Genomic DNA, 24190 nt, shown 5'->3' on the forward strand with positions numbered 1-24190 from the left:
GTGGGGTTGGGAAGGCAGCCCAAAGCTTCTCCAGCTTGCTCTGCAATCTGATTTCTATTTATTTCTCTTCTTATTTGGAACCAAGTGCAGCACATCTGCTTTTCATTACAATGTTTGGTTGCTATAACTAAGGGGAGAAAAACTGTAGTTTGCAATTGTGTTTAACTGCACTTGACTAGAAATATGCAAAACCAGAAGGAACAAATTGAACAATTCAATCATTTTGGAATTGGGAAACATTTGGTGCAAATGTTTTTGTGGTTTAAAGGTTAAGCGATAAGAGAGCCACTTGCTCTGGTGTAGGTTTTGTTTTTGTTTTTTGTGGAAACACAGCAGCATGCACCAGACCTGACTTGTCTAGAAAAAACTGCTGAGAAAGGCAGAGTGCATTGTGGGATATGATGTCATAAGTAAGCGTTTGGGCCTTCTGAACCCAGCCTCTCAAAATGGCTTGGTTGTGTTGAGGAAAGCAGTTATGGAGGGAAAGGAAAGTAATCACAGACACCTCACAGCACAAGCTTCTGTTCACTTGTCCTGTTTTTTAGAAGTGAAACATATTCAACCACTTTGCCCTCTCTACAGACAAATGTAATTAAAGAAAGCCCAATTTTATTTAAAGAATGAGCACTATGGGGCTATTATACATTAAACAAACCATGTCCCTGAGTTGTTTTCCCACTGTTGCATTGAATAAAATAAACCATTGGGAAAATGTGGGATAATGTCTGGGCTGAGCTGCATTAGTGGGACAGAAACTGTGCAGAGAATAATAATAATAAAAATCTTTCTCCACCAGCTGGGAATAGTGCTGTGAGAATTGCTACTCAGCCTGACTTCTATAATAAAACCCATCACTGACAAACTTTAAAAGCAGCTAGTGCATCATGTCCACACAACCACCTGCTACCAGTTGCTTGTGCTCAATTCCTCAATGGGCTGCAATTATAGCTTCAAAAACACACTTCAGATCAGAGTTGCTATGTGCATTTCTCCCCCCGCCCAACACCATTTTTAAGAAGGTTACGTTAATTATATGGTGCCTGCTGAGGCAATAGGGAGTTTTGCTACAGTGGATGGGTTTCTATAAAAACCCCTCTGAACCATCCACACCAGAAAAGGGCAACATCGTCAATGTTTTCAGCGCAAGGATAAATGCTGCTTCTCTCCTTAAGCTGAGAGAGATATCCGAGAACACATCAACAGAAATCCAGTAAAGGCTTCCTAGAGGCAAAGTGTCACAGAAAGTTCACCTTATTAAGGCTGCAGTACAAAACACAGTTACTACACAGGTGCAATAGGCTTCATAAATCTCATTCACATCTATTCTTGAGAGAAATCTGGGAGAGAGTTCCACTTTACGGATCAGAAGCATGACACTGTATGTACTTTCTAGGCAGGGGAAATCCTATATATGTTGGCCACTGTTTTTTTGGCGGACTGGTTATGTACATTCCCTCAAGGTTTCAGCTTTGAAAAACGTTTCTTTTTACTGTGTTTGGAGTGCTGCTGTGTCAAAAGCTGGACTTTGCTTGTGATGTCCATTTCACACAATGAATTCAACATGGATGTCATGGAGTGGTTGGATGCAGGTGGGAGGAACTAGCCGCAGGAACCCCCAAGGGAAGAAGGTGCAGAGCCAGGGGATTGGTGGTGGAATGAAGATGAATGGTCAGAGGGAGAAGAGGGAGCAGACTGGGAGGAGGGGACAGAAGCTGAAGAGGTAACAGGGTTTAGTGAGCAGGAAGAGTCTGTGGCAGATAGCAGTCCAGAATCACAGGAGGAAGCTGAAGCAGGAGAGGAGGAAGGCCAGGAGGCAGAGAGAAGTCCAGCTGGGGGTCTCCCCCCTCCTGCTGTGACAAGCTCCCCTCCCTCCTGGTGTCCCAGAACCAGAAGAGGCATGAAGTAGGAGGAACAGGTACAGTCTTTTTGCTTGGGAAAGAAGCCTGAAGAGGATGGAACCCTGTGGGGAGGAGGGGACCTTCAGTCTCTGCAATGACTTCATTGGGGCAAGATCTACTGAAGAAGAGATCCTATTTTTTCTAATAAAGAAACTCTACTTACTTCATGGGATTTACTGCTGGCTTGCTTGCTCCTGATATTAGGCACTCAAAACATTCATGCCCCCCAGCACTTTTCATCTAGCTACCACACACACACTATTAATGGGACCTTCAAGCTCAAGATGTGATCAAGTTAATGAATTAATGGTTAAATTGGAATGTGCACCTAGGTAGTCACCAGGCTCAAAGGCCAAAAATGTATCTGCTGGTTCAAAAGCACATCCAGAGATAGCACTGTTCTCATTAACTCCTGCATAAGCATTTACTTATGTCTCCTACATGGAATTTGTTCTTGTCCTGAAGTGGTTATAGGAAAATGGAGTATATGGAGTATACACAAACACACCCCACACTGTGTTAAGAGAAAGAACAGTGCTTCATCTTCTCAAATTTACAACAATCCCAGGTACAAATTTTGCTAATACATACGCTTTTTCTGAGTTTAACATTTACTCAGTACATTTCGTAAGGTAGTATTTTCCAGTTAATGGCTAGCTGGTAATAAATGAGTGCATATTTTAATATGGAGCACAATCTCAATAAAATATATAGCACTATGCATAAAACTGTTTTTAAAAAAGCTGCTTCAGCATATCAGCTCTTTGCCATTATCTTTTTTGCTTCTTCATCTGACCCTACTCTAGCATCAATTACAGTTCTTAACCATTATGAAATAGTTGTGGGCTGTGGTATCAACTGCTAACAGCAGGTTCTGTTTCATACTCTTTCTGTTCAAAAAGATGTGAAAGTGTTTTTCGAGGCTGCAAATTTACCTAGACTTGCTAGTTTATACCCACTGGAAGAGTAAAAGGAATTACGGTGTTGGAACTCAAGACCACAGTGGGCCTACAGGAGATAACCTGAGATGTATAGAAAGAGTCTATCTATATGCCACTAGCAAGCTCTGGCTAGAGGAGGAAACTTCAGAGGGAGCTGCCACATCAGGAAGGAAGACCCTTTCCACAATATGCCAAGAACCTATAAAGGTTTTTGGGTAGGCGATAGCGGCTGGGGGAAGAAGATGGATCATGAAGTGTGTCTTTGGAGTATGTACAGATTTTGCACATGATTCCTCAGTTTAGGAATCTGGGCTCTCTCTGATATAGGCTCTTGTTTAAGGCTTAGCCTAACCATGACAGCTGCGGAAACAACATTTGAGCTCTGCTCCTACAGAATTTCTTGCCAGAGCCATCGGAGCTGTCCAGGGTGCCACTGAAGTCTTTCCTCCATACTGCTGTGGCTGTTGCTCCAAGCAGAACAGTAGGTGTTGCTTCAGTGGTATTCAAATTGGTCTACATTGCTGAAATACTTAATGATAGACACAATCCATAAACAGTCATTTCAATGGACAGGTAAGGATACGTTTAACTCTCCCACTGAAATCAATGTGATTTAAATGTCTAACTTTGATTGGATTGTGCCTAATAGCCCTCAGAGAAAGGTCAACCACAGCTTTTAGCACTCTTAGAATTGGATTGAAATGGTGAGACTAATGAAACTCTTCTCTGTGATAATGCAGAGAATAGGCTGTTCTCACCTCACTAAAACCGATGAAGGGCACAAGGTTGTTTGTAGACCACTTTCAACAAATAACACTGGATGTGGTAGATGAAAGTAACTGTGATAATAAGTATATGCTCTTCTCAGAACTCCCCCACCCCAATTTTGCTAGCTCAATCTCTCTGACTTTTTGTGAAAAACTAAGATCCATGTAGAGTAAATTGACCTACTTTCTAAAATTTCATGCGACAAACTGACACCATCAGTGACATTTGCAGAGATGGAGGGGATGCTTGAGTGGGCTTCAGATTCAATATCAATCTTTTACAACAACGGATATGCAAACTTCATTAGCGAAATAAGATCTGTGTCAATCGGTGGCACAGTAGCACACAATCGCCTTCCAGATCAGCAATTGTTTACTAAAAAGAAGCAAGCAATTGGGGCTGGATGGAATTTATACTGCAAGTATATGTCCACAAATTAATTTTTAAAAACCTACTTGCTGAATCTTAGTCCCAAGCTACTTATTCATTAGGTTTAGGTTATGAAGACATCAGACATCCTTTAGGTCACAGTCTTAAGTATAAACATATACATGCAAGTCTACATGACGCAGGATCACAGACTTTCTGGATAACTGCAGTTTTAGGAGATGGAAATCAGCAACATACACCAACACTTTCTCCCCCTCCCCACAACCTTATTCCTTTTCTGTCCTTTCGGTAATTGTAACAAGAACACTATTTAATATGGAGCTCTCTATTGCTTCTTTTGTGCAACATCAACATATTTTAAGCAGGTCATAATATTCAGTTCTTTTGGAAGTTTGGCATAAGGTATCTTTGCGCTGTTTAATCTTTCACCCAGTTAAGAATAAATCACATAACATTAGACATCTTTGTTCATAACTGAACATTAGCCAGTGTGCTAGACATTTAGTTTTGTATCAGAATGCACTGTATTAACTGTTCTTAACACAGCTTCTTCCAGAATCGTTATATCTTCAGGTGATATACGCTGAGATTCCTCCTTATAACATGGATGAGTGATACCATCATGGCCCATAAATGACTTGAAGAATGTTCCTAGCTATGGATTATAGACACAACAGACCACAATGGCATTTCTACAACCTACTTATCTTGTTAATGTGCACTTGGAGGCTCCATCACTATGCAAATTATTGACTATAGTATCATCAAGATCTGCTTAGCGATAGTTTAATCTGAGAATGTCTGACCCTTTAGTTAACAAAAGGATTAATAGGACTCCAGGCAGCAAAACATCTCTTTGTAGCAGCCTATATAGCTCTTAACACTTGCTTGTTACCTGGAGTTATTGACCGGGACAGAGGCAAATCACATATGGAGCTACCCTATACGGACTCAGACCATTGTGTCCATCTAGCTCAGTACAGTCCTGACAGGCAGTCATTCTCCAAGGAGTTGAGCAGAAGCCTTTTCTCTAGCACTGCTATCTGAGATCCTTTTAACTGGAGAGTCTGGGGATTGGGCCTGGCAGGTTCTGCATGCAAAGCATGATCTCCTCACTGAGCAATGCACCATGCTTGGCTCTTGATATGCTGCAGTCTGCTTGAATTACAAGACATGCCAAGGAATCAAAATGCAAATACCTGTCAAAGCTGCAGTAGTCTGCAATCTGAATGATGTCTCAAGTGTGTACTGGGAGGGTGGAGTGTCAGCTTGCACATCACCACACTTCTATTTATTTATTTATTTATTTATTGTTAAATTTGCATACTGCCCTAAACCCGTAGTTCTCAGAGTGGTTCACAACTTCTCTGGATAAGTTAGCGGGAGACCCTCCAAGTGAACTAGGAAGCCTCAACAAGAGGTCAGAATGGGTCAGGTATCTGCCTAAGTCAAGCTCAGAGTAGAATATGTTGCTCACGACTGATGGAAATCCAATGACGCCAATGGACCTACTCTGAGTATGAACCCTCCAATACCTTCAAATATACTTTGATCCTCGTGCTGACCCTCTGAAGCGGAATATTTAAATTACATCTTTAAAGATGCTTCAAACCTGTTACAACCAAAGAGCCCTGAAAATAAAGAATTCTCAGTACTCTGAAAAGATACATGCAATGATCATGGCATACACAATCTGTAATAAAATTATTGGAATGTACATCTTCTCCTCCCGAGAATCTTTTAATATCCTGTTCTTGTACCACAAAACTTGAAAGCTAGATTTTCTTCTCCTTCCTGGCTACATGAAAAGAGAGAGCTGAACCCAGCTGAACAGCCATGCCAAACATCTGGAAAATATTGTTCCATTCAGTAATCCTAAGCTATGCACTTCTGTTACTTCTCAGGCACAGTAGCCTTTCTCCTTTGTCCATAAAAAATGAAAAGCATCTTGCGTGGCTCATGTCCCACTGCTACTGACATAAAGAAATCATCCCAAGATCATTGCTGTACTTTGAATCCGTATGCAATAAGCATGATAGGATGCCCTCTTTTTGACCTACCTTTTAAAACAACCCCACCATGGTCAAGATTCTTCCATTTTCCTCTGGAAAACAGGCTATCATTTGGGTGACAAATACAATGGGGGCTTATAAAAGAAACAACTACTTAAAAATGGGTCTGATCTTCAAATGTTAGGTTCAGGCACCTCTTAGAGAACTCTAAGAAAACTGGCTGAAATGAAAGCAGACACATTGCTAACACCATAGCACAATGCAGTGCCAACTTGCACTAGAAACAACGTGTACTTTCCAAGTCAACAATTATTATAACTACCCAGCTTGTTAAGAAGTACTAAATTTTCGTTCATGTTGAAATGATAAAAGTACAGATAGATTTTAACTCCAGAGTTGTTTGTTTTATCAATATTTACAGGATCTAATAAGATAAGTCCTAAGGATTTGATAACACATGTTTGATACGAGGAGAAGCACAGCTACAGGATTTTAGTGTAGAAGTGGTGATAAGGGGATGGCTGGAGTGATGTCTTCATCTACTGTGGACAACTGATTAGAATACTCTTAGAATCATAATGTAAGTTTTGGGTAAGATATATATGTGAGAGATACTATATCCTTTGGATCACCTCCATAATGGTTTTGTGGTAATAGATTTATGTTTTGTATTTCATTTGTAGACTTTGAGATTTTTGTTTCTGCAGTTGCTACCCTCCCAACATGGGAAAAGAAACCCAGCCACTTGAAGTACATTGTTGTGGGTGCTATTGCTGTGGGTGTATTTTAATATCTTATAAAGGATTTGCCAAGATAATATGAAGATCCACCAAGCGTATGTGGATCTCAGACTGTAAACCTGAGATAAAATAAAATAAAGGTACACGTAACATTTTTAAAAATAGATTTACTTTTTGGTGATACTCTTCTAGACAAAACAAAGCAATTTCAGGTTTGGTTTCCCCCATTGCTGAAACCTCTCAACAGATTGGATGTGGCCAATCAGCCATGAAAGATTCTAGTAGGCCAATGTTTTCAGTTTGTATTAGGTTTTTCTGAAGACAACCGATCTGTTTCCACTGACTAACTCTGAGTTTTCCAAGTGTATTACATTGGTGATGAATTAGGGACCCAAGCGTAAGAGGACTGATGGATTTCTAGCATGCAGGTTGCAATTGTGAACCAGCCTTAGACAAAGAAACCACTGCATACAGGCCAGCTTTAGAAATGGGGTAGTGTTGCCAGAATATTTTATTTTATTTATTGATTATCAGTTTGGAATCCTTCCCCCGGAGCTTCAACATTCTTATCATTTGGAGGACACCAGACTGAGAAAGGCTGGTCAACCGGCCAGCATATAAGTAAATGCAAATAAAGGCACAAATCTATGGCACTGCAAGTTCCCATGCTTAATAGAGCTTGAGGATGGAAAAAATAAAGAGTTGTTGCACTGGTCAACAGCTGGGTGGGAGGCGGAATGCATGTTTTGCACCTTGCCCTAACACATTCTCGCTCCCCTCCCTCCTCACAAACCACAGCTTCACAATCTAGTTTCTCTCACAGTTTCATATGAAAGCAAACTGTCTACATCAGGATACACGATTAAATAAATGGACCAGTCTTCATTTGTATTGCAAAAAAGAGCCTATGGGCTAATGGCTGCAACAAGCCAGTTTGAAGGAGACAAAGGGCACTACCCTTTCCCTGAAGTGATCTGACCGGATCCGAATGAAGGTGAAAAGACAGGAAAGAAGTGGAGTGGCAACTGAGGATGCCTCTGGCAGAAGAAACATCCAATTTCCCAAGAGGACTCCTTTGACAACAATGTAAACTCTACATCTCTCACGCCCAAATGACTTCCAACGCTGTCAGAAGACCCACAGATACTCCAATGTATGATTTGCCAAATGGATGTGCAATTGTATTCTTCCCTATCAGCCACAGCCTGGGGCGGGGAGTAGATTGTGTGCAGCCGTTTGACTTAGGGATCTTCAGATTTCTGCCAGGGGCAGTTAACTGGGCTATGAATTATTCAAGGCTGGACTATACTATACAAATATCGTTAATTGTTTCCTTGCCCAAGGCAGATAAATTCAATCTTGGTAAAGGAGTTTATGAATACCCTAAAAAAAGAAGTAAAAATCCCATGGTTGGAGGCAATTGTGCTTATTTCCTTATTTGCACAACTTGCCAGCTGAATCCATTTTAAGATCCCAGCAGTGCACATATAATCAGCTCAGTCCCCATTGCTCTGTTCTGTTTGTAATCCGCAAGTATGATGTAACTCTTAATTGATTATCACTGCATCACAATGCACAAGACCTTTTCATTTCCCTCCCCGATCACTCAACCTTTTTTTTTAATACAAGGGCAAATGTAACTAGTCCTCTCACTCTCTCAGCCCTAGGATTAAAACAAACTAAAAATTATCCTCCACAACATGCAATACCAAACACTCTAACAACTACATTACGCTTGTATCTCACTAAAAATGTTTTTGGGTTGTTTGGTAGTAGCAGTTGCTTGTTTTAAAATCTGTGTTATATTTGTGTTGTTGTTTTTTTGCAAAGGTAGGTGTTTTGCCTTTTTGTGGGGGGAGCATTGCAAGCATAGCCAGTTTTCCTTATGTGAAATGGATATTTTGTGGTGCTCATGACAGCTTCTTAGATTCCCAGATGTGCTACTGGGTGCCAAAAGTTTGGGTACCCCTCTACACCGGAACATGAATGTCCCTATAGTTACATCTGGTTTAAACAGATGTATCTTAGATTTACTCCAATTAACCAGATGGGTCTAAGGTCGGAGAAAACATCAAAATTACAAATACTCATGGGCTTCCACAACCGTACATTCAGCCAATACCCCAGAGGCTTCCCATCCTCTCCTAAGGGAAGGGCACCTTTGCAAAGTCCCAAGCACAGACTGTCTTTGAGCAAGTAATTCAGCCCATCAGTACTATTCACATGGTCTCAAGGAGGCCTTTTGGATCTTTGACAATAAATGGAAATCTTAGAGGGACTTGGCATACAAATGCCTTACAAGATCAGCTGAAAAATCCTCACATCATACTTCTGGCAACTTATTCAAGTGTACAGGTATATTTGCCAAACAAAGGAGAGCAATAACATACCCAAAAATTGTTGAATCAACATGCTGACAATGGAGAAGATTTATTGCTCCATTCTATTGTCCAATTCCCAGCCCTTGGGCTGATTAAACAATCTACAGTTTTTAAAATGTTTTGTGGGGTATTATTATTATTTATTATTTATTGTTTTTCTTATGTATTTTGTGCTTTTATACTGTAAGCCACCCTGTGGTCTTCGGATAAAGGATGGTATATAATGTTCATCAATCAATCAATCAATCAACCAACCAATCTATAAAGCCAATCAATGTGAAATGCATGTCTAATTCTTACCAAGGTGGTAAATTACAGAATGTGGGTTTCTCTCCAGGGAAACACACTTTGTGCCAGCATCAACACCTTCCCAGAACCAGGCAACCTTTTTCTTCTCCCATGCAATTGGGCATCAATATGCTTTAGTTCTCGTCACTATCTTATTCTGCTGTTCTGCCCCCATTTTTGTGATGATTATTATCATTACCGTATTTTTCGCTCTATAAGACACACCAGACCACAAGACGCACCTAGTTTTTGGAGGAGGAAAACAAGAAAAAAAATATTCTGAATCTCAGAAGCCAGAAAAGCAAGAGGGATCACTGCGCAGTGAAAGCAGCGATCCCTCTTGCTGTTCTGGCTTCCGGGATAGCTGCGCAGCCTGCATTCACTCCATAAGACGCACACACATTTCCCCTTACTTTTTAGGAGGGAAAAAGTGAGTCTTATAGAGCAAAAAATACGGTATTTTGGTGTTGTGGAGGAGGTGGGACTTTGCGTGCATGCGCAGTACTGTAGATTATCACTTGATTTTAACAAGTTAAAAAAATCTATTTATATGAATTTTTATTGTGAAATTTTCGGACTGTCCCTGTGGGAAGTGGCTCATAGATTAAATAAATAAATAGATGGAGGACGATAGATGAGTTCCTGAATTCACACCTCCTCCTATCCGAGGTTTCATTGAGAACTAGGTCCTTGGATGTGTGCAAAAGAAAAAGAAAACACTCCACACTAAACCTCATGGAAATGAGAGCTGCACATCCTTTTAATTTTGTTTTCATTCCTTTCTCCTAAATACTATCTATTATGAAGCTGGAGGCCAGCTTTTCCATTTTACAGGTTACTATTGTCAATTTTGCTTACATTGTTAAGGATGCACTTAACAGTGGAATAGGGCTGTTTTGAATAAGTGTGATCTTAGATGGCTTCAGACGGTTAGCAGCTGCCTCTTGTTATCTTCCCTTTAGAGCTGGTCAGGCAAGAAATGTTTTTTAAAAAACCCTGAGCCGTATGCAAATTTGTAATGGGGAGGGGAGGGAAATGATGCATGGAGAGAAACTGCTGGGTTTACAGGCTGCCTTGAAGACAGCAATTTTGATTCAATAATTACTTTTGCAGCAAAATAATCACCTTGTTTTATTTAATAGCATGTGTTTTATTTAACTGCAAAGTTTTTTTTCCCCTTACCCCAGGAGTCTAAAGTCCTAAAGTCCAGGTTGGAATTGCAATCATCTGTTTTCCTTTAGGGAAGAAAGGTTCACAGATCAAACTTCTGCATGCCTTTGTGACAGCAGTGACAATATTTAAGCTGCACCTGGAAACTAAAAACAGTATGTTACCAGCGTGGTATAGCAGTTAGTGTGTTGCACTACTAGGATCTAGGAGGTAAAGGTAAAGGGACCCCTGACCATTAGGTCCAGTCGTGGCTAACTCTGGGGTTGTGGCGCTCATCTCACTTTATTGGCCGAGGGAGCCGGCGTACAGCTTCTGGGTCATGTGGCCAGCATGACTAAGCCGCTTCTGGCGAACCAGAGCAGCGCACGGAAACACCATTTATCTTCCCGCCGGAGCGGCACCTATTTATCTACTTGCACTTTTTGACGTGCTTTCGAACTGCTAGGTTGGCAGGAGCAGGGACCAAGCAACGGGAGCTCACCGCGTTGCAGGGATTCAAACCGCCAACCTTCTGATTGGCAAGTCCTAGGCTCTGTAGTTTAACCCACAGCACTACCCGTGTCCCTTTCAGGAGGGTTCAAATCCCCATTAAGCCATGAAGCTCAGCAGGTGACCCCGGGTCAGTTACTGTCTCTCAGCCTGGCCTACCTCACAGGGTTGTTGTGAGGATAAAAAGAGAGTACCATATGTACCACATTGAACTCCTTGGAGGAAATTTTGAATTTTCCTAGGTTGCTTAGGAACGCAAAGTGTGTGATAGGTCTAGGCTCTTGGATGTTTCACAGGTTATGGATTCCCTCCATGGAAAAACACTTATGGTTTAGGGAGGAGAGTTGAAAGCTGACATGTTGATTCCTCACAAATGAGCATCCCACAACTGTGCAATCTGCTGAGCCGAGTGTAGGATCTGACAGCAAATGTTGGCTTGATTTCTGCGTAAAATCATGTAGCATTACCCTTGAAAACAATATTTTAACATACAAGAGAACTAAAGGACAGAGGAGCAAATACACTATTACAGTAGTGCCCTCCATATACATAACTCCTAGTTATCCATTTTTTTTACCCTCTTCTTTTGTAACCATTTTCAATACAGCTCTCTAGAAAGGGTACCTATGTAAATGGTACTTTAGTGATTATGATTTTCATAAGTATCTGAAATAAAATTTTTCTTATTCTTAGTCTGTTCTGATCTCTCATATTTCTTACACACCTTTCACCAGAATTTGACAGGAAAGGTTGCAGTATATAAAAAGCACAATGCTATTAAAACAATGATAAACAATGAAGACCTCACTCATCACCCCAAAACAATAATCCAATACAACAAATTACAGGGAAGACACCAAAATCAATTCTTCAATTTCCGCAAGCCAGGGTGAAGAGGTGCATCGAACGGCAATGCTTTAGAGCGCTAGGCTCAACATTTTAGGGATATGTCACAGAGGACAAACTTGCTTATTGCCACAAAGAGAATCTATTGAAGAGCTAAAAGCTGGATGCCTAGACATTGAGCTCATTGAAGCCAGCCATTAAAAGTAATGTTATGGCCATCAATGAGGATACTAGCTTTTTCTCTGGGCTGGCTTGGTTAATAGCGAAATGTTATTATTTATTGGGGATTGATAGCTAGAACATGCTTGCTTAAATAAGCACGGAATCCTGCATCATCCTTGGTCGAACATTGTGTGGCCAAACGTTTATATTTTCCCAATAAACCCTTGTATAATCCCCACCCATCTGAGGTATGCCAGAGGAACACCATCACTCTTTATGTCTTTCTAGTATCCTAAATCTGGGATAAGGAATCTGTGGCTCTCCAGATGTAGCTGGAGTTCCAACTCCCATCATCTCTCGCCCCTGTCCGTGCTTGCTGGGGCTGATGGGAGTTGGAGTCCAACAACATCTGAAGGACCAAACATGCTATATGCCCGATATACAGGAACGGGGCTGAATTGCAATCTAGAGACTTTGTGATTCTCCATTTGTGGTGAACACTTGCTTGTTACAGATTAGGGGTAACAGAGTTTATTAGTGCAAGGGCACTCATAACTGCTAGAGTCTGTGAATGGTAGAATTTAATGAACAATGGTATTTAGATTATATTTCCTTTTCATATCCCAAATATTAACTGTCAGAAAATAAATTCCTGGGTTAGCATATGCATACCAGTCTGGCCAGGCTAGCTAAGTGCAGAGCCTTTAAGAAGCAAAGGGTAGCCAGGTACAGTACTGAGCCACTGAAGGCCACTGGCAATGCAAAACAAAAACAAAAACTCTGTATCCCCCCACCCCACCCCGCTTCGAGGAGCAGACAGGGACAGGAGATTTGGGAGGTTGCCAAGGTGTTGGGGGGCATGATGTCAGAGAAAAGTGTCTCCCTTTTTAAAAACAGGTTTGGAAAAGGGGAAGGACAGCTTAGCAAATGTTCTTGGGAAGGAGAAAGGAGAGACCAGGCAGAGGCTATATGGGGTAGAACCATCTTGGCAGGCTAGGACAGAAAGGCACAGGAATAGTGCGCAGGATGCCTTGAACTCCAATGCCATGCTGCTGCAGGGAACACGCTCCTCTTGAACTCACTTCCTTCACCTAGACTCAGGTGTATATGAACCACATATCTTAAAACACTTCAGTCTCTGATGTGTCTGAATTCCCAACAGAAACACGGCCCTGGGTAAGTGCCCAGAACCCCCTGGAATCTTGCTACCACTTGGCAGAGATAAGGTGTGGTATTCCTTAAGGAATTCCCTGTGAGAATATTTGAAATTCAATTCCATCTATACAATACATTTTAAATATATATTCTGTACATACCACTGTTTACACAAGCCACATGAGCAGTTTACAACAAAGTCAAATAAAATAAAAAGAATCTCTATTAACTAACACTGTCCTAAAAGTACGCAACACAACAACTTACTAAATAGTGGTTTGTCAACTTCAGCAGCAACTAATCCATTCAGCCGATCTCCTTCAAACATCCACTGAAAAAGGTGCATATTAATCAGCCACCTCTTAAATTCTACAGACACCTCTCAGTAGAGGGAAGAGTTCCACATGAAAGGAGCCACCACTGAAAAGGCCTCTCTCTGGTCTTCTACATCCTGCACAGAGATCACCAAGATAGCTTCCATCTGCTGGTATTAAACCATGGACAGATTGATATAGAAGAATATGTTCTTGAAGGTATTTTGGTCCCAGGCCATTTAGGACTTTAAACATCTGGGTAAGCTGCTGGAATTGGGCCCAGAAAACAGTTGGCAACCAGTGTAGAAGTAAATTAAGAGCAGTACGTTTGTGGCCTGCTGTCCCCTACCAGCATTCTTGCTGCAGCATTTTGCGTTCGTTGCAATTCCTGGACTGTCTTCAAGGACAGCCCCATGAGGAGAACACCACAACAGGTCAGCCAGGAGAAACCATAAGCATTTCCCCTTCAAAAGGCCCAAAAATCTATGGTAAACCAAAATAGAGGAGAATCTGCCCAAAATATGGAAAAGCAACCAACAAAATATCAGGGACCCCCCCCAAAAAAAAACCAATGAAAAAAAACCCAAACAATGAAAAACGTTCATGGTGCCTTGGTGATACAGATTTTTTCCCCTTAGTCCAGCAAACAAATTTTTACTAAAAATGAAAGTGATGTCTCTGGCTTAGCATAAGCACAAGGGTGGGATGATGAGAGAAAGAAGATCAGACTCCAGAATGGAGGGAGAGTTCTGCTCTGACTGACAAATCAAGCTTGTAATCAGAGGGAATGAATTTATGAAAAAGCAAATAAATCCCTTTTAGTTTTTCCCACCTCAAATTCAACTTTTAAAGATGTTTAGCACAAAAAGCCCTAGACCTATTTGTCTGCAATTAGTCATGTCTGCCATGTTCAGACCAATTGCCCACAAAACACTAGGGGAAATATGGTGATTCCTTTTTTCACCCACCTTAAAACTGTAACAGCCGCCCTGGCTAGAAAGTCAATGCAGCTATCCTTCTGAATGTTGTTAGGATTAACGTACTCGCAAAAGGTGACCTTGTCTGTGTATTTCATCCAATTCCACACCGAAATAAAAAAGTATAGACATTTCATTTTAAAAAAATAATCAAATTTTAAAGGTGCCCTGTGCAAAAGCATCTGGACTTATTTGCCTGCAATTTGGCAGGCTTTATCCACTCTGAAGGGGGCTAGTTTAGCTAGCAAATTTCATCCACTTCTGTCAAAATAATAGGCAGACAACCTACGAATTGCATGGGGTTGCATTCCGGGTCATTGTGTGCAATGGCAGAGCACAATAAGCCTGTTATGCCCCCTTTTCTGGCCACTTCCAGGTTGCCATGATGTGCGCCTGTGTGGCCAACTGTAAATCTGTCATTGCCTGTAGTCACTTTTTGATTTCCCAGTAATGAATGGATGGAAATGAATCAGACTTGGAAAATACTCTGAATCAAATCAGGCAACCTTACAGAATGCCTTGGATTGAGGTGAACTGTTTTCCAAAGCACAAAATCAGGGTCCCAACCACATCTTATAGTCACTGTGCAGACACCTAGCATAAAGCCCCTACTGTAATCTTGGAAAAGATCCTGGGCATCAAGGTCAGCTCAAATGTGAAGGTTCATTACTAAAACTGGCAATTGTCTTGGTAGGAGTGAAGGAAAACAGGAAGGGTTCATAGGTCAGTGTAGAGCATGTGCTTTGTGAAAAGAAGCTCCCAGATTGATTCTATGGCTCCTTCCCTTAAAAAAGAAGTAAATAATCTTTTATTGCAGGGGTGGCAGAGAACTGAGTCCTTGGAGAGCAACTAGTTGGGCCATTGATCCAATACCATAAGAGGCATATCATGCGTTCATAAGAGGTGATGGGCATGGAATAGATTTCCAAGAGACTGACTGATATAAAGAAGTCCTACCCTCACATTATGAGGGAAAATGTAGAAATGGCCTTGTAGATTTGTCTGTCTTCTCCAGTCTACTGCTCATTGTGGGCGAGGCATCAACTTTACCGGTACATCGAAGGGTCTAGGTGCAGAAAAAGAATGAAGGGTGTTTGCTGCTTAATGTTTCCTTCTCAAGGGGAAAGGGTTGGAGTCACACCCCAACAAGGGTGGGAAAGCAATGCAAAGCCACAATGGAGTGGCATGCACACTCAGCCCTCGGACAAGGATCTTTCTTCCACCCTCTTCTTATGATGGTGAACAGAAAGCCAAGCAAAAAGAAAGATGGAAGGTCAGAGGAAGAATAAGGCAGTGTCTGAAACACAACACACTGAGGACATAAGAAGCCCAAATGGATGAGGCCAAAGGTCCATCTTTGTCCAAGATTGTGTTCTCACACTGGCCAACCTATGAGAAGCTGATAAGCAGGATATGAGTGCTTGTTTCCTAGCCCAAAAAAGGAACAGACTGTAGAATGGGAACCTTGCTGCCTCCTTCCTCCGAGGAAGAAGATGCCCAGTTTTCAAAACACCTGCCTTCCCCCACCCAAAGAGCTTGTTTATATTCTATTTTGTGATGCATTCCAGGAAAACATGCGCTACTCTGCAATCACCAACAAATTACATTTCTACAACGCTGTGGAAAGGACTCGTATCCCTTGTGCTTACAAGGTACGGGCAAAACAACCACAGAGAATTCCATTGAAGTGAATGGGACTTGCAGAAAAGCATAGGTACACAGCTTCAGCTTGGTTTCATGAGATGAGTTCCTCACTGATGGGACCCCTCCACTGTCAGCAACAGGCACCAGCAATATACAACTGATGTGCCTGGTCCTAATGAAATCAACATTACAAGTAGTCTCAAAAAATTATCCGCTGGATAGCTCCATTTATGTCATGCCCTTCCACATTTCCATGGTTAGCACTTTTCTAGCCTCAAATATGGCACTACTAAATATTCTATTGCCAAGTAAAAGCTTTACTGACTGACATCAAAAAGGTCAGGTTATTGTCCCTCTGTAAAGCTTGTTGAAATGTGTTTGGAACCAGAGACTATATTTTAAAGGCATGCATGCTTACATACATTAAAGTAAGAACAGCTCCACTTGCCCTCTTACACTAGCTTCTAGAAATCTGAGTCTAGGGATGGTGATAATAAATGGGGCTGATGCAATACATTTTGAGGCAGATTTAATTAAAACAGTCAGCGTATATTTCAAATCAGTGGTTTAGCCTGCTTTAGGAGGGATAAATGAATCATGCTAAGGTTTTAAGGCACTTGCTGCTCCTGCCTGGCAAATCCTCAGGTTCCATTTCCAGTGGTCTCTGCTGTCATCAATAATAAGCAGAAGGGGAGGGGGCGGAAATCAGAGCAAAATATACTGAAAGGCCAAGTGCTCATCTTTGGTACAGTAGTGCAACTGAAATAAAATTTTAGATCACTCTCTATATTTTTAAACAAACCTTTACTATTGCCCCCCCCCACAAAACTGAACCATGTAAGTTAATATAAAGAAAGTAATTATGCTAGCATATCTGCATTTGTGAAATACATTTAGGGGTGGGAGGGAAACAAGCCACCACAACTATTTCATTGCAACTGCCCTGCTTTGGGTGACAAGGAACTGCCAGGAACCAGAAAATATTTGATTCACCCAAACAGAATGAATACATTTACTTTTTAATAATGCAAATTTCATCCCAAACGTTAAAAAAAGGTGAACTAAACTGGTGACAACTGCAGATATCAAACAGCTCTGACAGTTATGTGGGTCCCCCCCCCCTCACATTTCCAAATCAAAAACCTTTCACTGACCTTCAGGAAACAATCTCTGCTAGCTTACCCAACTCAGCTGCTTCTAACTCCAGCGCATTTGTATTTTAAATAAAACATGAAACATCATGACCAAAAAATAAATAAAGAAAAAAAAAATCCCATAGCAAATCCCCTGGCAAGAAGATATGGCTGGCAACATCCCCAAAGATGTTTTTGTTTGAGCTGGATTTTATTCCTTCTTGTAGCTTTCTGCCTCTTTAAGTTGCTGACTCTGGCAAAATCCTAAGACGCTCTCATTGCTCATTCAAAAACATTTCGTTTGTTCTTTACAGAGATACACACAGAACAGATCTGCTTACCTGTATAAAACCCCTATTGGACTCTATCTGAATGCACCCCTCTTTGAATGTTACACTCAGTGGTGTCAAAGGAGAGTGGGGAGAGCAGTTGGCAACCGTCTGATACAAAAGGTGGCACACTAATTCCAGTAAGATTCCATCCAAGAACTCTGCACACATCCCAGTATATGTGTTTGCGTTTGGAGGTAGCGACACAATGCGGGGGGGGGATCACACGAGACTGATCCCACCAAAAGCCCCCTCCCAAATTCCAATAATTAAGTCAAGTAAACTCTGACTGCGGCATGTTGATAGAAGGAGGGGGTGGGGAGTTGCTGTAGCCCAGATGAAAAAGACTAGTTTAAGCAAGCCATTATGATGGTGATGATGGAAAAGCAAGCAATTCACGGAGCCGTTTCTGTTGCAGCTATAAGGAGAGAGGACTCTGCTCTGTGGGTGCTGCTGGGCTAAGGCAAATGAAGGTAAAAGAAACAAGGACCGTTTTGCTTTCCCCTCTGCTTGGCATGCCAAATAGCTGCCAGACCCATCTCATTCCCTGCCTCTACTTTCTCCCTCCTCCCAGAGTCCCTTAAGTAGCAAGCTTACTAGCAGCCAGTAATTGGGAGTCAGGCACCTATGCATATACACAATCACCACCGGGAAAAACATGCTCTCTCTCTCGCACTCTCTCTCTCTCATATAATACAGACTAAAGATCAGAGCACTCACCGTCACGGGCTTCCTCGCCGCGACTGCAGTTGCTGCATATGTGCTTTATCTCCTTGCCTATGTGACAGTGTATCACAAAAGACACGTTGTTGTTGTTCGTAACAGGCTCTTTCAGTGGCTTCATCCTCACCAGATAGAAAGCTCTTTTTTTAGGCTTCTCCTCACTCTGGTCTGGAGAGGAGCCATCCCTGCGGCCGGAAAGGGATGAAAAGGAAAGCATCCCAGGCTGCTTGGTGTGTGTGGAGTCCGCCATCCGCTCACTTTCGCCTTAGCCTCTCTCTCTCTGCCACACACACACACTCACACGCAACTCTCCCTCTCACACCCCCATCACACACAAGGATTAAAAGGGGGAGGGAGGGGGAGAGAGAAGACAGGGTGGGGGAAGAGGCAGAGAGAGAGAGAGAGAGAGAGAGAGAGAGGAGGGAAGCGTAGCCAAGCCTTGAGTGACCTATGTGACCCCGCTGCCTTAACCAATCAGAATGATTGGAGCTGCAGGATGCTCTTCTCCAACCATACCTGTGTCACCTCATCTCACCTTGCAAAACAAATGCCACACAAACTCACTGGCAAGCCACAAGAGCCCTCCTTCTCAATGGGGCACAGGCAGAAGGCAAACACTAGGCTGCACTCTTTGACTCACATAGCACTCTCTGTTTTATTTGTCCCGCGATTTCTAGTAGTTTGCATTGATCTATTATCATGGGTCTGAGAGGTGCCCCCCCAAAAAACCTGCTATTTATTGCTGAATTTGATCAAACATCAATCTGTGGAAAACCCAAATAAAAAATTTGTCCCTCTTCTGAACTGGTCCTAAAATTGCTCCTGTACAGGAATTTGCATGTTTTTTTTCCTGGGAGCTCCCACCTCCTTTCCCTGCCTACCCCTGGAGGATAGTTTTTTCAATTTTCCAGGCATGCTTAAATTTATTTTATTTTTTAAAGTTTCTCTGTTTAGTGCTCATATAAAAATTGTGATCAAATGAAATACTGTATGTGCAAAGCATGTGTCCTGGCACCTTTTGTATTCGTCAAAAGATTTTCTGATTTATCTGCTTTCTGGTTATTTGGTTTTCTGATTAGCTAGCTTTCTGATTTTCCCTGATTCTGACTCTCTGCCACGGGTACGCAGAGTTGATGACCACATGAAAAATGGACTATTGGTTATAGGAAGAATAAAAGGGAAAACACAGGGTTTCAGGGGTCTTTCCTCAAGTAAAACCCAAGGCAAAAATCACAAGTGGGAACACCCAGCCCTGGACCAAATTGAAAATGAGGCAAAAAGGTATGGACTTAAGGGAAAGCGTGCCTGGGCACTAAAGCCACATTTTTCACTTCCTTTGTGTTCTCCACTGTGGTTTCATTGCTTAAGCACCAGCTTCAGCAGAGGGAGCCACCCCACTTAAGCGGTGTGGGAGGACAACATTTCTCTGAGTGAGGTAGACAGCAAAGTGACAGACAAAAGATTGGACTTGGCTTAGGTCACTTTGTGATGGCCACTGGTGGCGGGGAGATCCAGCCTAGACTATAAGTATCCAAGGGAGATACTGCAGCTCTTGGGGTCAGCTGCACTTTGCAAAAAGGGATGATGGGAATAAAAAGAGGGCATTCATCCCGAGATTAGCAGTCGGCAAGGGATTCAGAGGGTCTGCTTTTCCTGGTGACCCCTGGGCGTCATTAGCCAGAGAGGGAGGATTCCCATTTTTGAAGAGCTTGCCCCGATGTCACCAGGCCCTGCCAGCCACTATCAATGGGCATCGTTGTGAAACACTGGACAGAAATAGCCATTTGTGTGTTTTAAAAGATAGGCCACAGAGGATGCAAGAAGAGACAAGAATGTGCAAAGGCCAAGGGAAAACTGGCATTGCTGAATACAAACAACAGAGGAACGTTCCATTATCTTGTACTGGGATAAGAAAGTTGTTTTTTTTAAAAAAAAATATGAGTCACAATATTGAGTAAATGGAGTTCATTTTTCAGCAGAAGTTACTGGAGCACTTAAAAAAAAAATCAGGTTGCATTGTGGCAGCTGAAAAAGCACATTTATGCAACTATGCAACTCCTCTCCTCCAGCTTTAATTAAAAACTTCAATCTGCATATGTACTAAGAATTCCAAAGACCAACTGACAGATGCATATCCAACCAAAGATGAGGGGTTTTTTTGGTGGGAGGGGGCACACCAATTTAGGAAGCAAAACCCCTGAACAATAACTTATAATTGTCCCCCACCCCAATTGACTCATCAGTTTTGCTCATAGGAAATGGATGGCGACAGAAAACTGCATTGAAGCTGCTAACTTTCACATTACTCAGTGCAACATCTAGCATCTTGTATGCTTGCAATTCAATTGACAGGGGCAAACATCTGTTAGGCATGTAAAGAGGGGGAAAAACATCATACAGGTTTGGGAGCATTTGGTGTACAGTAGTGGCTGCCGAGGTCATATTAAGCTAACAAATGGCGGGGGTGGAGGGAAGAGAGAATAAACTTGCTTAACAATGCATATATATTATTGTGTTGTGGTGAATATAAGCCCATATGAGCATAAATAAGAACATGCAACTGCAAGAACACAATGTCTTACAAATGGGAGGGAGATTTGTTTTCCTGTGTGTCAAAGGAGGCCACAAAAGAGGCAAGGCTTACGGGTGGCAGGGATCACACCATACAAGTTTTTATAGCATCAGGTGTGGACATTGATATTATTATTATGATAAATAATAAATAAATTTGCAAAGGAAAAATGAGTAGATGGCTATGTTCTGTGGGGTTTGAAATAAACTCAAATGAATACATTTCAGTCTGGACTGGACTGTAAAGTAATCATGTCCCTAAAAGGGAAGGAGGAAAAAGCAAAACAACCACAAATCTAGTGAACGGATTGCCCCTCTGAACAGTGCTATTTTTCTAGAAAAAGAGGTACCGGAACTCACCACGAACGCCTCCCTCATTCTCTTAGAGTGGCAATTGCGCCCACCTGAGAGGAGCCAGAATTGAGTTCCAGTGAGTTCCGGCTGGGAAAAACAGTGCTGCCTCTGCACCTGTCCCCAACAAGAGAGAATGTCTCCCAACTGGGGCAATCTGGAAGCAGAGAGGCTGCTGTGGAGGAAGACTTAGGTAGCTCTGCAGAAGGGAGTAGAGCCTTTCACAGAATCTGCCTACACTCTGCTTGACTTAGCACCAGTTGTCAATCACGTAGCGCTAAATTTCCCCCTCAAATTAGCAGGAACATAAAAAATAATAATAGACAAGTCAATTTCTACTCTATGAATAGAATGCTGTTTCTATTTGTGACCTTTGGTTGGCTAGAATGCAAAGCACAGAAATAAAGGAAAGACATTTTTGACAGTATAATTAATATATTCTCTGGAAACTCACTCCCCCTCTGAACAAATGTAAGCTCTTTTGCACAGCATGAAAATGTATGTGAAGAGACTTTGGTGACAAAGGTTGAGGAACCTTGGTTGAGGGTATGATGAGATGCTGGAACACATGTTTCCTCTTTGGAGAACATTTAGGTCCTTGCAATACATAATGCCCACAGCCTGCTATTTCTTCCCTGCTCCTAACTTACAGTGCAATCCTGTACCTGTGTACCTAGAAGTAAGTACAACTGAGTTCAGTAGAGCTTTTATCCCCCAGATAATCAGCTATAGGGTTGCAGTCTCACCTTTCATGAATGCATGTTAGGTGAGCACCTACACATCATTAGAAAAGAGAAAATACATCACCGTAAAAAAAGGACAAAATGGAATCAGATTTGCATAAAAATTACATATGCAATTTTGAATGAACACAGGTAAATTTAGAAATAGTTACTATAATTTAAACAGAAATACAATGCATCTCACCCTAATGCGGAAAGCTGTGACCCGGTGACCTGTTTGGCTGCTCAGGTGGGCTGAACATTCACTGGATTGTATTCAACCAAGTTCTTCTCAGATTAAACCTAATAAAATTTGTGGACTCGACTACCTTAGCTATGTTAATTTCAATGGGTCTACGCTGAGCTGAATTTAGTTCAATACAATGTTTTGAGTATAGAGCACGGAGGAGGGCATCCATGGGCTGCATGTGGCCCTCTGGGATCTCTCCCAAACCCCACTCTCTGCCAAAAACTGGACTTTGAGGTTGACATGGGCACTCAGCTTGGAAAGTTTTATAGAGATGAAGGAAGAACTGGGAAAGAGCCATGCCTGCTCAAGCAGAGTTGAAGCTGCTGCAAGCAACACTCTTTCCCATTTTTTCCCTTCAACTCTATGCACTTTTCCAGGGTCAGTGCAGATCTCGAGAGTTGAAAGAGGAAATTCAATGCTTGCAACAGGAAAAAAAATATCAATGTGCTTTTCTAGGCATAGCACTTTCACCTCTCTATGGTATGGATTTTAAGGAGGGGAAGGGAAGAGAATGGTGACAGAAAAACTGGTTACTTTACTTGCTCTGCTTCATTCAGTGGTGCCCCGCAAGACGAAAAACCCGCTAGACGAAAGGGTTTTCCGTTTTTCGATGTGCTTCGCAAGACAAATTTCCCTATGGGCTTGCTTCGCAAGACGAAAACGTCTTGCGAGTCTTGCGATTTTTTTCACTCCCCCCCTTTTTCTAAGCCGCTAAGCCGCTAATAGCCTTTTAGCCACTAAGCCGCTAAGCCTTTAATAGCCGCTAAGCCGCTAAGAGCGCTAATCCGCTAATCCGCTAATAGGGTTGCTTCGCAAGACGAAAAAACCGCTAGACAAAGAGAGTCGCGGAACGGATTATTTTCGTCTTGCGAGGCATCACTGTATTAGCAAAGGAAAACTGTTTTATTCCATCTATTTCATGCTTGCAATGCCTGCCTTGCTTTCAGGGTGCCGAACAGAAAACAATAGTGCTACTTCATTTCATTTGGTGAAACCTAGACAGCATCTTAAAAAGCAGAGACATCACCTTGCCGACAAAGGTCTGTATAGTTAAAGCTATGGTTTCCCAGTAGTGATGTATGGAAGTGAGAGCTGGACCATAAAGAAGGCTGATCGCTGAAGAATTGATGCTTTTGAATTATGGTGCTGGAGGAGACTCTTGAGAGTCCCATGGACTGCAAGAAGATCAAACCTATCCATTCTGAAGGAAATCAGCCCTGAGTGCTCACTGGAAGGACAGATCCTGAAGCTGAGGCTCCAATACTTTGGCCACCTCATGAGAAGAGAAGACTCGCTGGAAAAGACCCTGATGTTGGGAAAGATGGAGGGCACAAGGAGAAGGGGACAACAGAGAACAACGACTAAACAACATCATCAACAAGTTAAAGTGGATCTGGCACTATCACACAATAAGCATACTTCCAAAATGTTGGACCTGATATCGTACAACCTTCCCACAAACAAATCTGAATGCATGCAAATCACGAATTAATGCTCAGTATACAGGTCCCCCGACAGCAAACATAAAGTGCATGTGAATGAGTGTGGCTGTGCATGTGTGAATGGTCTTGCCTACTGCCATGCTGCGCCCCCCACAGTAGTATGTAGCTATTGGGGGGGGGGAGATTGCTCACTTCTGATATAGAGGATATGCTCAGATTTTTACTAAACTGAAGTTACCAGAATGTGGGGGAAAGAAGGTTTACCATATAACTGTTTGAAGAATATTGATCTCACAGCTGGGGAGGGGAAACAGCTGCACACAACATGCTTTATACATATAAATGTATGCTTAAAATTATACAACATCCTCATCTTTAAATGCTCTCTCCGCATGACTCGGCAGGCAACGTGAAAGGCATTGGAATTCAAACCAAACATCCTGAAACAAACCCTATCAAAAGCATTAACCATGCTTCAATGAGAATGTTGATGC

At 42.0% G+C, this 24190-nt stretch overlaps 1 protein-coding gene across 11 annotated transcripts in view; it reads right to left on the minus strand.

Annotated features, from left to right (window-relative positions):
* Positions 1-24190, minus strand: part of PHACTR1 (phosphatase and actin regulator 1) — a 253070-nt gene that overhangs the window by 94598 nt on the left and 134282 nt on the right. The window contains exon 1 of one of the 11 annotated variants that reach the window (XM_083747287.1): positions 18358-18735. The exons of 8 other annotated variants lie outside the window; for them this stretch is intronic. In XM_083747287.1, the coding sequence (XP_083603413.1) occupies positions 18358-18610 (253 nt within the window). In that variant the 5' untranslated portion in view covers positions 18611-18735. Of the gene's footprint in view, positions 1-17649; positions 17822-18357; positions 18736-24190 lie in introns of those variants that run through there. 2 more of the 11 variants (XM_083747293.1, XM_083747297.1) reach the window with 2 other exon arrangements.

This window comes from Podarcis gaigeae (genome assembly GCF_964106915.1).
Source record: "Podarcis gaigeae genome assembly, chromosome: 7".
In the NCBI taxonomy this organism is placed as follows: domain Eukaryota; kingdom Metazoa; phylum Chordata; class Lepidosauria; order Squamata; family Lacertidae; genus Podarcis; species Podarcis gaigeae.